At 36.5% G+C, this 17,227-nt stretch overlaps 1 protein-coding gene across 2 annotated transcripts in view; it reads right to left on the bottom strand.

The window, feature by feature from the left end:
• SLC4A10 (solute carrier family 4 member 10) overlaps nt 1-17,227 on the bottom strand; it is a 295,619-nt gene that overhangs the window by 71,731 nt on the left and 206,661 nt on the right. For both annotated transcript variants that reach the window (XM_055308530.1, XM_055308531.1), the window contains 4 exons: nt 13,338-13,438; nt 10,385-10,559; nt 9,673-9,806; nt 9,032-9,277 (listed from right to left, as the gene is read on the bottom strand). In XM_055308530.1, coding sequence (XP_055164505.1) covers nt 9,032-9,277; nt 9,673-9,806; nt 10,385-10,559; nt 13,338-13,438 — 656 coding nt within the window. The remainder of the gene's footprint in view (nt 1-9,031; nt 9,278-9,672; nt 9,807-10,384; nt 10,560-13,337; nt 13,439-17,227) is intronic.

The raw sequence follows: 17,227 nt of genomic DNA on the forward strand, positions 1-17,227 counted from the left end.
ACACTGGCATTACACTCAGCTCATAAAGGCTTCATGGCAACGTGCCTCGCAGGTAAAACATTCCATAAGCAGAATTCTGGTACTGTTTTAGCCTCTCATCAGGTACCAAAAATGGCTGGATATTGAATCAGTTATAAATTAAACCTCAAGTGCCATCACTAGGAGCTGAAGCTCGCGATTCACTTGCTAGATTCCAATATCATATATATAAATTACCTTTAATTTTTTAAATAGACTTCATTTTTTGGAGTAGTTTCAGGTTCACAGGGATACTGAGCACAAGATACAGAGATTTCCCTTATACCCCCCTGCCTGGACATGTATATCACTTCTCCCATTATCAACATTCTCCACCAGAGTGGAACATTTGCAGTAACCAACTAACCACATTTAACACATTATTATCATTCAAAGTCCATAGTTCACATTAGGATTCGCTCTGGCTGTTGGACACTCTATGGGATTGGACACATTTATGATGACATGTATGCACCATTATAGTATCATACAGAGTAGTTTTACTGCCCTAAAAATCCTATTTTATTAATGTCAAGTTTTAGTAGTTCTTTGGTAACAGTTCTTTATTAGATATGTCTTTTGTAAATGTACTCCCCCAGTCTGTGGCCTGTCTTTTCCTTCTCTTAACATTATCTTTCACAGAGCAGAATATTTTAATTGTAATGAGGTCCAACTTAATTCTTTCTTTCATGAATCATACTTTTGATGTTGTATCTAAAAAGTCCTAACTAAATCCAAGTTCATCTAGAGTTTCTCCTGTGTTATCTTCTAGGATTTTTATAGTTTTGCATTTTACAGTTAGGAATATGATCCATTTTCAGTCCATTTTTATGAAGGGCTTTAAGTCTGTGTCTAGATTCAGTTTTTGGCATGTGGATATCCAGTTGTTCCAGTACCACTTGTTGAAAAGACTATCTTTGCTCCCTTGTATTGTCTTTGCTTCTTTGTCAAAGATTAGTTTACTATATCTATGGGGGTGTATTTCTGGACTCTCTATTCTGTTCCATTGATCTATTTATCCATTCTTTTGCCAATACCTCACTGTCTGGGTTACCACTGCTTCATAGTAAGTGTTGAAGTCTGGTAGTTCCAGTCCTCCAACTTTTTTCTCCTTCATTATTGTGTTGGCTATTCTGGACTTTTGCCTCTCCAGAGGCAAACTCTAGAATCAGTTGATATCCACAAAATAACTTTCTAGGATCTTACTTAGGATTGCGTTGCATTTGTAGATCAAATTAGGAAGGATGGACACCTTGGCGATACTAAGTCTTCCTAACAATGATCATGTACTTTCTATTTATTTGGGGTTTTTTAAATTTGTTTCATTTGAGTTTTGTCACTTTCCTCATATAGATCTTATACATATTGTGTTAGACTTATACTTAAGTATTTTTTTGGAGTGCTAATGTAAATGGTATTTTGTTTTTAATTTCAAATTCCACTTGTTCATTGCCGGTATATAGGAAAGTGATTGACTTTTATATATCAACCTTGTATCCTACAGCCTTGGTATATTTACTTATTTATCCAGGAATGTTTTGTTGATTCTTCCAGATTTTCTACAGAAACAATCATGTCATTTATAAACAAAGACAGTTTTATTTTTCCTTTTCAATCTGTATACTTTTTTTAAGATTTTATTTATTTATTCATGAGAGACACAGAGAGAGAGAGAGAGAGAGAGAGAGAGAGAGGCAGAGACACAGGCAGAGGGAGAAGCAGGCTCCATGCAGAGAGCCCGACGTGGGACTAGATCCCGGGTCTCCAGGTTCACACACTGGGCTGAAGGTGGTGCTAAACCGCTGAGCCACCCGGGCTGCCAAATCTGTATGCTTTTTATTTGCTTTTGTCTTACAATATTTGCTAGAAATTCCATTCTGATGTTAAAAAGGAGTAGTGAGAGAAGACATCCTTGACTTGTTCCTGATCTCAGTGAGAAAACTTCTAGTTTCTCACCATGAAGTATGATATGATATTAGCTGTAAGTTTTTCTGTATTCTTTATCATGATGAGGAAGTTCCCCTCTATTCCTAGTTTACCCAAAGTTTTATCATAAATGGGTGTTGGATTTTGTCAAATGCTTTTACTGCTTTTGATATGACCATGGAATTTATCAACTGTAGTCTGTTGATGGAATGTCTTGTACTAACTGATTTTTGAATGTTGAACCAGGTTTGCATATTTGAAATAAATCCCATTTAATTGTGGCATATAATTTTTTTACACATTGTTGAAATTGAGTTGCCAATGTTTTTTGAGGATTTTTGCATATATAGACATGACAGATATTGGCCTGTAGTTTCCTTTTCTTACATCTTTGTCTGGTTTTGGTATTAGGCTAATGCTAGCTTTATGAGTTAGGGAGTAGCCTCTCTGTTTCCATCCTCTGAAAGAGATTGTAGAGAACTGGTATAATTTTTTCCTTCAGTGTTTGGCAGAATTCAACAGTGAATTCATTTGGGTTTGGCGTTTTAACTTCTTTAATAGATATAGGCCTATTCAGATCATCTATTTCCTGTATGAGTTTCAGCAGACTGTCTCTTTCAAGGAATTAGTCCGTTTCATCTAGATCATCAAATTTGTGTCATCATAGTATTACTTTATTTTCTTTTTAGTGCCCATGGGATCTTTAGTGATGTCCCCTCTTTAATTTCCAATATTAGCAATTTGTGTACTCTCTTTTTGTCTTTGTTAGCCTGGTTAGAGGCTTATCAATTTTATCTTTTCAAAGAACCAGACTTTGGTCCTTTAATTTTTTCTATTGATTTCCCATTTTTAACTTCATGAATTTCTGCTTTAATCTTTATTATTTCTTTTCTTTTGCTAATTTTTAAATTAATTTGCTTTTCTTTTTCTAGTTTCCTAAGGTTGAAACTTAGATAACTGATTTTAGATATTTCTTCTTTTCTAATCCATGCATTCAGTGCCATAAATCTCCATCTAAACACTGCCTTTATTGCATCTCACAAGCTTTTATAAGCTATGTTTTTATTTTCATTTAGTTCAAAGTGATTACCTTTAATTATACTAATGCGGTTCATTACACTGATTAACAAGCCAGTACTTTCACCAATGAAAATCCATTTCTGAGATTCAGCAAAGCCTTAGTGCTGATTGAGATGTGGTTACTAGATAGGTTTGTGGTCTTTTCTGGAGTTTAGGCTCTCTGCTTTAATGTTAGCTGAGCACTCCTGGAGTTCAGACTCCTGCTTAAAATAGCAGCTACCTATGGCTGTGAGTTAACCTACATACATATCTTAACTGCAGTAACTGTGCTGAGATGTTTTAATATAAATTGAAACATCATTATATTCCATTTAAAATATTTCAGAATGTATCCTTAAATCTAGGTCAATTCAGGAAGTGAAATGAGGTCAGTACTTCAAAGATTGTAAAATCTCTCAGATTGTTCATCACATCTCAACAAAGAACTTGTGTATTTGATACACAGCCACATTGACTTGAGGCCATTCAATGCATCTTAAGAGAAGAAACCAACATTTTTTGCTTATCACGCTCCCTTTAATATTGGATGCTCATAAAAGTTTCCGTCCTTTCACAGCTATTTGACAGGAAAGCATGAAAGATAATTCTATTTAAAGTCTACAAATCTATAGATATAGAGAAGGAAAATAGTAGCTGAAGGTGCATGTGAGAAGTAACATTGTTATAAGACAGTTAAGAAAGGCCTACTGGTATCTACCAATCCCCTTGGCCTCTGGAGACAGAAAGATGAAGAGACATTAATCTTGTACACAAAAGGCTCATAATCCATTAGAAACAATCAGGATAAAACAGGCAAATGATAAATTTACATTGGATACTATTGCTAGTGAAGTTAAGACTTTATCATTAAAATAAGAATTTGGTTCAAAGCAAGAAGGGAAAACAAAGATAGCAAGTGTTTGGATTAAAAATCAAGAATGAGATGGGTTGCCAAAAGTTTCTTTATTGAATAGTTGTTTATTGAGTGCTTACAATTATATTTATTTGACTTTAAGATGTCAGATAACCTATCAGCTTTTTAAAGGAGAAAAAAAACTCTGTTAAATGTGTGTATCAGTCTTAAGGGCTATTTCCAGAAATGTAAAAATATGAACATGCTTATTTTGTTACACATGCCAAGCACTTTGCTAGGACAGTGGGTTCAAAAGTGTACCTAGTAGTCATGGACCTAGCATTACAGGGACTAACCTAGTGGGGTTACACATACCTTACACAAATAAATACATAAAGATATATATTATTTTTTATTTTTTTTTAATTTTTTTTAATTTATTTATGATAGTCACAGAGAGAGAGAGAGAGAGGCAGAGACACAGGCAGAGGCTCCATGCACCGGGAGTCCGATGTGGGATTCGATCCCGGGTCTCCAGGATTGCGCCCTGGGCCAAAGGCAGGCGCTAAACCGCTGCGCCACCCAGGGATCCCAATACATAAAGATATAATTATAAACTCATGTTGCAAGAAATCTGATTAAGTTCGTTGAGTGCATAAGTAGTAAAAATCTGATTTAAAAAAATTGTAGTGCAGAGGTTTCTCTAAATCTGAGTTTTAATCTTTATTTTTTGACTAGTGAATACTATATTAATAAGCTGTTAGAATTTCCCTTCCATCTTCTTTCTCTCTACATCTCTGAGAAACTTTTCAATCTCTGCTATAGGTTGCAATCCTGTCTCTCATTCTTCCACATGACTTATCCACCATATTAGGCACCCTATCTAAATCTTCCGTCAAAACTAACTTTATGGATCCAGATTTGTACATCTTGTGCCACATTAAGATTTTCATAACACCTCAAGTTAATTAAAAACTTTTGGATGAAACCTTTAAGAGTCATGTTATAGACACTGTAAAAGAGCACAGTTGTCTTTACGTGTCAAACAAGATTGTCCAGGTAATGTCAATTCTTTTACAGCATGTTCAGTTAATCAATATGTATCACTTACTACAGTTATGGTATTATACTGGGACTGGAGGGATAAAATTATTACATGTTTTCTACTTTGAAGGAGACTCAAATCTAGTTGAGGAAATAAGAAAAATAATATTCTTCTATGAGTATAATGTCAGTCAATAAATAACATTTATCCAGAACAGTCCTGGTTTATCTGGAGAGTTGGGAGTTGGAAAAAACAACAAAGAGATAGGGAAAAAACCAAAACCAACCAAACAAAAATCTTCCTATACCCTAGTAGTAAATCACTCATCCTAATGGCTTGGTAATTGCTGGATATTATTTAACCCTAGTGTGCTAGTATATTAGACATTAGAGTACTAGACCTTGCTCTTTGCTTTGACCCAACCAAGTACAAAGAATACCATCCCACTCTTTCTTTTGCTAACCATCTTTGAGAGCTTAAATTATTATTATATACTGAAGGAACAATCCATCTTACATAAGCTGAATGTTTTATTCTATTTTTGCCATTTCTTAAAATCACAGCAACCTAGAAAAAGTTATTTCCACAAACTCATTACTTATTGCTAACTTGACATATTCCACTTGATCATCTGGTGTAATGTATATATTCTTGAAACTAAATTGATTATCTTGACACTTGCTCTTGGCACAATGAAAAGAAAGATTATAGCTTCAAATATAAGGTCTACATATTACCACATTACAAGGTTAAGATGCCAGGAAAACTAGCAAAGTTTTTAAAAAAATCAAAGACATTGTGTTAATGGTTGATAAAACTATGAATTTAAGAAAATTTGAATATAGGAGGCTCAAGCATAAAGAATATCTGAAATGCAGATCCTAAATGTGATGCCTTCTTCAATATCTTACACCTAAACAAACTATGTGAGAGCATGGGCGTATTAATTTTGCAAAGATTGCAATCTCAGATATACTACATCCTAGCTATGACATTTTCTAAGAATTTTTCTCTTAAAAACTGTGAAAGCATGAGGCCAGCAACATCAGTAGAAAATTTAGGTGAGCATGAGTATGACACTACAAACTGATTAGTGTGAAAAGGTCACAGTGGCAAGAACAAGAAAATGACCAAACGTGCTATATGGAATCCATGAAACAGAAAATGCTTTCGGCACAAGTATGAGATTATACAATGCATTAGCCATTATTGTTAGCAATAATTTTACTTACTTTTTTAAATTCACGTGACTAAAAGTACATTGATAAATATATGCATTATGTGCATACCAAAATATTGGTTTTGCTTCTCCAAAGACCAGCTAATGTCACTACTGATCAGATTCATTCACACTATGTGAGTGGTACTGAGGGCCAGGGAATCACAGTGTGAAAAGCAAAGTGAAGATGGTACAGTAAAGATACCTGGTCAGCACATTTCTCAGGGAGACTGTCAACCTCCCTGTTTCTCTTATACCCATTTCAGCACCAAACGATACTAAAACCTGAGCACTCAGCAGGATGAACCATGTTTCCTAGTTGTGGCTGAGAAGAGCACTTGGGCAATGCAACACAGTGATCAGCACACATTCCCGCTCTGCCTTCAGATGATTAGGTTTTGGATGCCTACACTGTGATAAAGCAGAACTTGAACTTAAGCTTGAAGGAATCTGTTTTTAGAGCAAAAGAGATGGAAACATTGAGGAAGTCAGGACCCATGCAACTCTCCTCCTCTTGATTGCTCTGAAAAGCAGGAATCATGGACAAACAAGGCTATTTTTTGCTCACCAATTATCCTCTGAGCATTTGTCTTACTGAACCCCACAATTTGTCTTGATCTCATCACTTTTGGGAAGGTTGCAATCCCACATTTATCTACTCTCTCACCATCATCTCTAATCTCTTTCTTTCCTCTGCCTCGGTGTCCTCGTTTCCGATCACACATAGCTCTGCTCCATCACAAATGACCATTCTCGGGACCTCACGGCCCTCTCCAGCAGGCCCTGTTTGGCAGTTTCTTTGACACCAAAATGGCCAATGCATACTTTCTCCATTTCATGACCCCTGCCTACCTCCTTCTCCATCTTTTGCAAACTAGCTTTTAGCTCTGCCTCCCCTCCCTACTCAACACTGTTTCTTAAGCTAATGATTATCTCTCTCCCTCAGTCTGTTGGATCTCTGCACCACTGTCCTCTAACTGTCTCTTGGCATAGCCTTGTCCCTTGCCTTTTACAACCTGACATTATCCAGGTTTTTTTCTTTTTCTGATTCTTCTGTCTTATTTTTTTCTTCTACCTTCAAGTTATGACCATTATCCAGGGCAGAGTCTTTGCTTCTCTGATCTTTTCCCTTTTTAAACCGGGAGATATTAAAATGGTTTTCCTCAGTCTGAAGTACCTTAGAAGTGACCACTGAGGGTTCAGAACAATACGAAGGGTGGACAGCTGGTGTGTCCCCACCACTTCAAACGGAATAGTTCTGCTTTTACCTGTTGTACCTGTTCTATATTGTTTCTTTTGGAGAGCTTGTTTGTATTCATCGGTGTACTGAACAATTGCATCAAAATCATAAAACCTGAATCTAGTTTCTTGTTTTATCACTATCTATATGACTTTCAACAAATATTTCAAAGCATTCATGCATTTCTTGCATCCAGACCATTCCTTCCATCTGGACTCCTCACCTACCGCGTTCCTCAGCACCTTCCTAACTCCTACTAATATTTTGTTTGGTCTTCTATGTCACTTCCTCCAGGAAGTCCTCTATGAACCCAAAATCCAGGTTGGGTGTTTGTCTGATGTGGAACCACTGCATTCTGTACCAGTCTCTTCACACAGCACTTACTTCATTGTGTTGTCTATTTGTCTACATTTCCTACTAAACTGGAAGCTCACTGAGGACAAAGTATTATTCGTGCCTCTAGTGTAGTACCCGGCATGTAATAAGTTTGAAAAATCCAAGCAGATAAACATATATCCCAGCAAGGATATCCAAATTAGGTGACACTGCTCTCTAAAGAGAATTGTAAGGGTTATCCCTCAAACTGATGAAACTGCTTTTCTTATTTGTCTGCTTCCTGAGTGTCCCTGACAGCGCCTTCATCCACTTCTGAGTCCTGTTCACAACACCCTCACTATTTGCTTTTTGGGAAAGTTATGTTATATTTTCATTCCAATTTTTCTTGCCTGCAACAGAAGAATACTGATGTATACGGATGTGGTCTCTGATGACCACAAAAAATCAGAAGTACTAAAAGTCATGCTATTTTCAACACTATTACTACATTATTCTTAACAAAATTCTAGCATTATACTATTTTGGCCTAATTTCAACAATTCCACTATATTCTACTAGTAAATAAAGGTAATAAATCTTCAAGGGATTGTAGGCCATACCTAAGCAGTTTATAAGAATGTTGATGGCTTAACTGCCTTGTAAAGAACATATTGCTTCAAATATTTGCTGTACAAAAATGTATATATAAATGCGACCAAAAAATCCTAGAATCAAATCAAAGGAAGGAGCAATATAATGTCCACACCTACTCAGCAAACATAGCCTTAGAGAAATTCCAAACTAAAATTAGAAAGGTCAGTAGGTACAGTCCCATCTTTAACCCTAAACTGTAATATCACCTTCAACAGGAAAAGCCTGAGTACCTCCATCAGAAATGCTGTAAGATCTGAAAGCAAAATTACATTTAACTTCAGTGAGTTTTGTTTTTGTTTTTATAATGAGAACCCGAGTATCAGATGAGTAGCTGCTGAGATGACTTTTATTTTTTTTATTTATTTTTTTTTTTATGATAGTCACACAGATAGAGAGAGAGAGGCAGAGACACAGGCAGAGGGAGAAACAGGCTCCATGCACCAGGAGCCCAACGTGGGATTTGATTCCGGGTCTCCAGGATCGCACCCTGGGCCAAAGGCAGGCGCCAAACCGCAGCGCCACCCAGGGATCCCTGAGATGACTTTTAAAACCCTGTTCAACTCTGAGAATCTGGTCAAGGATTTGGATCATGAATCAGTTTAAGTCACATTATCTGCAGGGTAACTTTCTCATATTTCTAAAAACAATAGTAATTTTGTAAAGAGATAAAACCTCATGGCCAACAGGGAAAATGTTACTTACGAGTATTGTGTCAGCAGTTCCAAATCATTATGCATGTTGATTGGATATGCTTCACTGAGTTCAAACAACTTCTCCAGGGCCTCATAAATGAAAATGATGCAAATAAGAGAAGCAAAAGCTTCTTCAGTAAACCGGGTGATGTAGCAGACAAGGGAGCTTGCATCAGTGGCCACTAGTATGATACACAGAGTAGCAGTCCAAAGTCCAATGCTAGCTCTTAGAGAGAGGTATGATAGCCCATATTCTCTAGAAGGAGGAAAAGAAGTAGAAATAAGGTCATTTAGCAGCTTGCCACCATTTCAAATAGATGGAAAGAAGTCTAATTCAGGAAGTGAAAGTAAGTAAGCTTCACATTCCATGAGTATCTAAATTCAAGACTGTCTAAAGGGAACGTCTAAGGGGACAAAACTAAAAGGAGTTTCTCTGTGTAGAACAGAATATCATTTTTTATAAATTTTACATAACAAATCACACAAATCTTTCACTTTTTCTTTATTTCCATGGAGAGACAAAAATGGCAAACTGAATCGAATCAGCCACTTCTACCTCTCCCAGCAGACCCCCAAATGTGATGTTGGGAGAAGTATAAATACAGTGGAGAAATAGGAAGGGGCTAAGGGCCAAAAGTATTTAACACTTACTTGCAAAATTTAAACAAAATCTTTTCAAACACCAAAACTGGTCCTGTACTGCCTAATATGGTAAGAGGCTGTCCACCAAAGAGAGAATAGGCTATCCCAGTCATAGATGCTCCAAAGAGGGATTCGATTGCACTCTGTGTAGAGATATAAATAAGTCCATTATCTAAGCTGCACAGGCAACCATTATAACTAGGGAGAAAATGTTTAAAATACATGAGTATATTCTTTCTCCTTTGCCATGAAAAGCCTAGTGACCTTGGGCAGATGTAGGGAAGGGGCGGGGACAAGCAGTCAGCAGGATAGGATTGATACTCAGTGCGGATATGTCCTCTCCATATTCCTTATCTTGCTTTTCTCTTGTCTACTAAGAGTTTACATGTATTTATGGTAAGTGTCAAGACAGAAGCATGGCCTGTATAAATAGGAAAGGGACTGCTTGTGAGGTGAGAACCAGAGCAAAAAGCTAGCCAAGCCTTGAGGATCAGGGATGAGACTAGAACCTTGTGTAAGACCAAGAATTAACTTCTGAGATATTCCACTCCCAGACTACTAGTTCTACTAGCCATCCAGGAAACTCATATGAAGTGTACCGGTAAGACCACACATCAAATCTCTCCTAATAACAGAATACAAACGTAAATGGATACTTGTCTAACTATGAATATTAAAAACTGATTGAGGTTTAAAATTCTAAGAAAAACACAATACATACTATACGACCTTCAGTTGCTTCTCCCAGCAGTCCTCCAAATGTGATGACAGGAGACATACACGCGCAGTAGAGAAACAGAAAAGATGCTAAGCACTGCAGGCTGAAAGCATCTCTGAAGTCACTCCAGAAGTATGGAGCTTTTCTTTTGATATCTAAAATAAGTCCCCCAAAAATCCTAAGACAGGGGGGAGAAACACAAGAGTGAAATCCAAATATAAAAAACCCCACACAAATCAAAATCCTCATTTACTTTGTTGCCAGGTCACAGTATACGTTTTCCATCAGCAGAGATGAGACCCATTTTAACCTGTTACATTTTATTATCATGATCTACAGAGATGGCTTTGTACCACTATGTTACTTCCATTCCTAACCAAATATTGTGCCAGCAACCAAAAAAACAAAAACAAAACAAAACCTAAACCAGATTCTCTCAAACAAGGTTCAGAGTACTTCCTCAATCAAAATTCAAAAAATGAGATTTAAGGATTACTCTGATCTCTGTGCCATTTCTATATCCTTCTATTCTTCCTGAACTCAGGCCTGCTACCCTCAATCACTGGCAGTATTTTCTAATTGTTTACACTTCATTTAGTGTAGCAGAAAGTGAAGGTTGGGAGGGTGGGTAAATTGGCTTTTGTATCCTCCAGTAGTGAATACTACCCTGGAGAGAAGAAGTAGTGTTTAACCATGGCTCCAGTTACCTACTTTCTCTGCCAAGATATTCCTCACCAGGTATTGTTTCAAACATACTTCTAAATGGCCTTAAGGATGATGGTAACACCTAGTAAAGACAGAGTTCCTCCATAAGTGGAAGGAGAGTAGTGAACAGGTATTCGTTTTTGAACATTTGATAATAAATTGTGGATTTAACACTTGGCTACTAAGAGTTCTTTGTGCTCCATGGAATAAAGATGTCATATTAAAATGAATTAAGACTATGATTAAGTTCCTGCAGGGAATTTAAAAAACCTATTATTTCCAATACACTGCCAGTATGCTGAATATATTTGAATTATGCAAAAATATTAACTTTTGTTATTTATTTTCTAGATAGAAATATTCACTGGCAGTCTAAGAATTGTCTTGCAAATTATTGTTCAATTGAGAAACATTCTGGTATGCCTTGAAAATGTATCTCTTCATTTTGACTATCATTTTTAATTCCCCTGATCTGAAATAGACCCAATAGTAACATGTTAGTAAGTATCTTAACTAGTATGTAAGTGATACAGTCACTATGTTTTACTAGTGATTGCTTCCATCAGAAAGATATGGAGTAGGAGAAACTGAATAGGATGAAATTCCAATTGAAAAGATGACATTTAAACTCAAAGGAGCTTACAGTGAACCTGTGAAACTCACACAAACAAAGATCATCTTAGGTTCCCCTACTTGTGTCTGATAAATATTTACATAGTTTTTATTTGGGGAGGATCATTTTTCTGAATGATTTGTTAACTTATCAAAGTCACAATTCAAAATAAATTTAATCTACTAATTATTCATTCATTTATAATTTATATCCCATCTAATCCCCAAAATATTTTGAGGTGGTTATGAACTATTACATAGTAGTTAATATTTATAGGTTTGATAGTACTTTCTATTAGACCATTGTTTTTTAATTAATTACTTATTAGGGCATACATTAGTCTAAGTAGCTATTATATTACTGTGTAATAAACGTGCTTTTAGCAGCAAAAATCTAAATCCAGAAGTGGGAGGTCATTGCAGAGAACAGTGCAAGAGCAACCCAGATGTACACCAGCAACTCCAGGAGAGCAGATGAGTAATGGATACTTCAAGTCATGTCAGCAACAGAATCTGTGGAAGAACTCTGGAGAAGCGAAGATACCGGATATTGGTGACCTGGGAGGATTTAGGAAGCAGTAAGGAAAAGTGAACTTCGAAAAAAATCTAAGCTATGTGGCATGTTACACCTGAGAGGGAGAGAAAGAGAGAAAAAAAAGAGCCACCAAAAATAAAAAGACAGCATTTGAAAATATGAAAGCAAACAGAAGGAGTAACCACGCTTCCAGTAAAGGGAAAAGGAAAAAACTGTTTGAATCATCTCAAATTATGTATGGAGCCCGATGAAGACATTCAAGGACATTTCCTCAGAGACAAAACATAGATAAAGGAAAAGAACAGAGGAGAATTACAATGCACAGAGTTGTCAGAAACTAGAAAGTCGGTTTAGAGGACACAGTGAAAGCAGTCCAGGAAATGGCCTTGAGAGGAGGGGTACCAATCCTGCAAAGCCTTTGCCATTGCCTTCAATATTAATGGAGGCTGTGTGCACATATTCCCTGAAGACAGACCCTCCCAAGGTTTTCTGATTTTCTGCTCACACATTGCTTGGAGAGAGACAAGCTGTCAAAAAACGATAAAGAACCATTTTAAGAAATAAATTGAAGCTTTCATCTCTTCAAAGATGTGTGATTAGAAAAATAAATCATATAGCTCTTTCAAATTACAACCATGAAAATAAAAAAATACTATTATATACATCCTACTTGCATGTAATGAGATAGGGTCTATAAGACTGAGTTCATGGTATTTATTTTTATTTCCATCTTGAACTTGAAGCTTTCAACAGGCTCTTTTAGAAGGGGCAACTGACAGTTTTCTTATTCATTCTAAGAATCTGCGAATTCATTTTATGCACAGCAAAATGAAAGACTAGGTAAGATAAAATGGAATGGTGTATCCACTGTTCTGGTTTAATAGTAACAAAAATCCTTAGTAAATACTAGGAAATCAAATTAACTAGAATTAAATAGGTGTTCAAGTACTAGGTATTCAAATAAATAGGTGCTCAAATGAATAGGTATTCATTACCAGGTATTCAAAGTATAAAAAAAAATTACATCTCAAAACAGCAATTCTTGACACAAAGAATGGTCTCTCACTTGGTCTTTGAAGTCCCATACAAGTGCGTTTCACTAACCTTCCAGTTCGCTGGAGTTCAGGTCCACTATGTCCTCCGTGGGGTTCTGCTTCCCCATGAGCTGCTGTTCCATTTGGTACAGCAGGAATCTTCCTCTTCTCCTGCAGGAAGTTTTTTGTTTTTGTTTTTTAATTTCAGGTGCTAGTTGTAAATAACAAAAACAAATTTTTTTCCCTTGAGGCAAAATGCAGAGTGGCTAAGAACCCAGGCTCTGTTACTCATTTGCTGCATGACCTCTAGCAAGTTATCTAGCCTCCTAAAGGTTCAATTCCCTCCTCCATTTACCATTTATAATAACAACATCTACAGCAGTGTGATGGAGAAAATTAAATAAAGTGATGAACATGTGTTCATTCGTTCAACTAATCTTCATTGAGTGCCTTGTGTGCCAGACACTGTTATGGATGCTAGAGAGGCAAAGGTGAGCAAGAAAAAGCATTCTTAGTGGAGCCAAACAACAAATCTCTAATGTCAAATTGAGATAGAGGTATGAAGACAAATGAAGAAAAGAAAGGGGACAGAGAGAGATGGAGGCTGAGTAGGTTGGAGTGAGGAGGCACTAGGTATGCCATATGCCTGGCATGGTTCAACTCTTCAATAAACTTAAACTATTACCGTTAGCTATTTTGAAGGGTGTTCCCTCTTTTATTCTAGCTGATATCTTCCTACCCATGGAATAATTTACAATAGGTTTTTTTCTGACACACAGAGATTCAAAAGATTTTTACAAAAGGCAACTTCTACTTGAGCCATTGAAAAATTAACTGAGGCTTATGTAAGTGCTGTCTTACCCACCCACTTTTGTCAGTGATGGAGATTTTTAAAAATCAGTTATCTTAGAGCATGCCAATGTGTTCAAAAGGGCTTAAAAAGATCATAAAACATTTTAAAGTGGTGCAATTAAAATTTTTACTTGACTGCCATTCCAAAATAGTGTAATCATTATCAAATGATATCATATACAATGGGACATTTAGGTAAAATGGCACAGGTTTAAAACATGAGAAAAATAGATTTTGAAATGCACAAAATATAGAAAAGTTCATTGCTTGATATTTTTACAATTTCCCAAGTACATCAATAGGTACATTAAACTAAAGTTCAAAGATAATAGAGAGGATGTCTATCAACTGCTAGAGGAACTGCCTTTACATATAAGTAATTATTATATGTCCATAAAAGGCTTTAAGAATGGCCTCGTACTTTTAATACTCAACAATCATCAGGAAATACTTCTTAGCTTCCACAAATCTCAGAAAGCAAATGATATTATTTGGTCTTCTGGGTAATTATCCCTTATTGGCTATGTTGACTCATTGCCTTACAATGGAAAAAGCTATATATCAACCAGCCAAATAATAAATCATGAAAGATATTTGCCATTCTAAAGTACCTGTTTCATCTAGGAGTGTTCATCTTATAGTAAGGGGGAAAGTATGTGAAAAGAGATGTATGAACAGTACTGATGAATATTCTGAGGAAAATACAGGAAATATCTTTTGTTCAGAAACACAGGTATTTTGGCATTTTAAAACAAATCAATGACTGAGTATATATTTGACTAGTCAGATTATACAACCTATTTATTCAATCAACAAATACTTATTGGGCAGCCCGGGTGGCTCAGCGATTTAGCACCACCTTCAGCCCAGGGCATGATCCTGGAGACCCAGGATCTAGTCCTAGGTCGGGCTCCCTGCATGGAGCCTGCTTCTCCCTCTACCTGTGTCTCTGCCTCTCTCTCTCCCTCCTCTCTGTGTTTCTCATGAATAAATAAATAAAATCTTTAAAAAAAAAAAAAAAAAACAAATACTTATTGAGAGCCAATTTGTGTCAGGTTCTTGTTCTCACCACTAACATACCAGTGAACAAATCAGGACTGTGGAGCTCACATTCTAATGGGGAATGCAAAAAATAAACAAATTAAAGACATAAATTAATTCTATCATGTGTTAGAAAGATTAAAACTGTAAAAATTAAAGATTTAGAGTAAAGAGGGTCTGAGGTGTGGCTTGAGTAGTGAGGCAGGAAGGAGTGGCAATTATAAACAGAATGGTTAGGTAGGATCAGTGAGAAAGCATCATTTGAGAAAAATGTGATTCGTAAAAATAACTGAGGGCTATCCAGGCAGAAAGAAAAGTCAATAGGACAGTGTCAAGGCAAGAGTATGGCTGTAGGGTCTGAAGAATAGGAAGCAAAGAAGCCAACATGGTTGGAGAGGAGTGAGCAAGAAAGAAAATGGTAGTTCATTTGAAGAGGCAAAAAGAGGCAAAAAGCAGCCAGAATGTATAGGCTTAGTAAATCACTGTAAGTATTTGGCTTTTATTCTCAGTGAAATGAGAAAGTGTTAAAGGGTTTCGAGGAAAGGGGCAGCATGATCTCACTTGGAGTCACTAGGGCTGCTATGTTGAGAACACAGGGGCTAAGGACAGAAGCAAGGAGACCAGTTAAAAAACTATTTAAATAATCCAGGAGGAAAATGATAGTAGCTTGAACTAGAATGGTGGCAGTGGCATCAATGAAAAATGATGTAATTCTAGATAAATACTGAAGGCAACGCCAAGAGTATTTCCTGGCAGAATGGAAATCCAACAATAAATAAAAAATTACTGGTTTTGGCCTGATCACCTGTAAGATTGGAATTAAGGACCTACCAATATAGGAAGGTGCAGATGGAACAGACTTTGCAAAAAGATTGGAGTTTCTTTGTATTCTTCAGGAAGCACTAAGCCTTTTCCCACATAAATGCAAAGATGTATATAGGAACAGAAATGAGACAATCTGCAATTCAGTTCAAACCTTGGACATGTCAAATTTTAGATATCTTTAAGACATCCAAGTGAAGACATGGGATAGGAATTTGGAAAAATACCTCTCAAAGTTCAAAGTGAACAATAAATTTGGGAGAGGATTTAAAGCTCTAAGATTGGATGACATTACCAAGACAATGAGTGTGGGTAGAAAAGAGAAGATGGCTGAAGACTGAGCCTGCATCATTTCAAATTAAAGAAATCAGAGAAAAAAAGATGAAACCAGCATAGGGGACTGAGGAGTGAAAAGTGAGCTAGGAGAAAAATAAAGAATGTAGTGTTCTGAGAGCTAAGCAAAGAGAATATATCAGGGAAACAGGAGTCATAACTCTGTCCAAGGTTGTTCCCTGATTGGCTAAATAAAATGCAGACTGGGAATTGACTATTGGATTGGGTTTGGGCATTGTGGAGATCTTTGGTGACCTGAATGTAAGTAATATTAGTTTACATTTACCTGAATTTTACATTACATTACCTGAATGTAAGTAATATTAGAAAAGTGATGGGGGCAAAAGCCTTATTGGAGAAAGTTTAAGAGAGATTTAGAGAAAAGGAATTGGAAGCAGGTGGTACAGAGGGCCATTCCTGTGCAATTTGGTTGCAGAAGGCAAAAAAAGGAATGGGTGAGTGGCTGATAGTGTTGAGAGTTCTTTTTTTTTTTAAGATTTCCAAATTAAGAAGTTTGCATGCTAATAAAAATGTTGCATGCGAATAAAAATTTAAAAACTCAGAACAGAAGAAATGATGACATAGGAGAGAAAGAGGAAAACTGGTGGCATAATGTCTTTGAGTAGGTTTGAAGAGATGGGATCTGGTGCTAAGGTAGGATGCTAACTTTGGCTAATTCTCCATCAGTAATACATGGGAAGGCAGACTGTGTGGGTGCAGATGCTGGTAGGCAGATATGCGTGGTAGTAGGAATCTATGGCAGTTCTCTTTTGATCATTTCAAATTTCTCAGGAAAGTGGGAAGCAAGTTAAAATCGGAACGTGAGAGTCAGGAAGGATGTGCTAAAGATCTGAGGAGAGAAAACGTGTGAAATAGTCATCTAGAGAGAATGCATGGACTAGGGGAGTACAG

The sequence above is a fragment of the Nyctereutes procyonoides genome, unplaced genomic scaffold (genome assembly GCF_905146905.1).
Source record: "Nyctereutes procyonoides isolate TBG_1078 unplaced genomic scaffold, NYPRO_anot_genome, whole genome shotgun sequence".
Taxonomy (NCBI): Eukaryota; Metazoa; Chordata; class Mammalia; order Carnivora; family Canidae; genus Nyctereutes; species Nyctereutes procyonoides.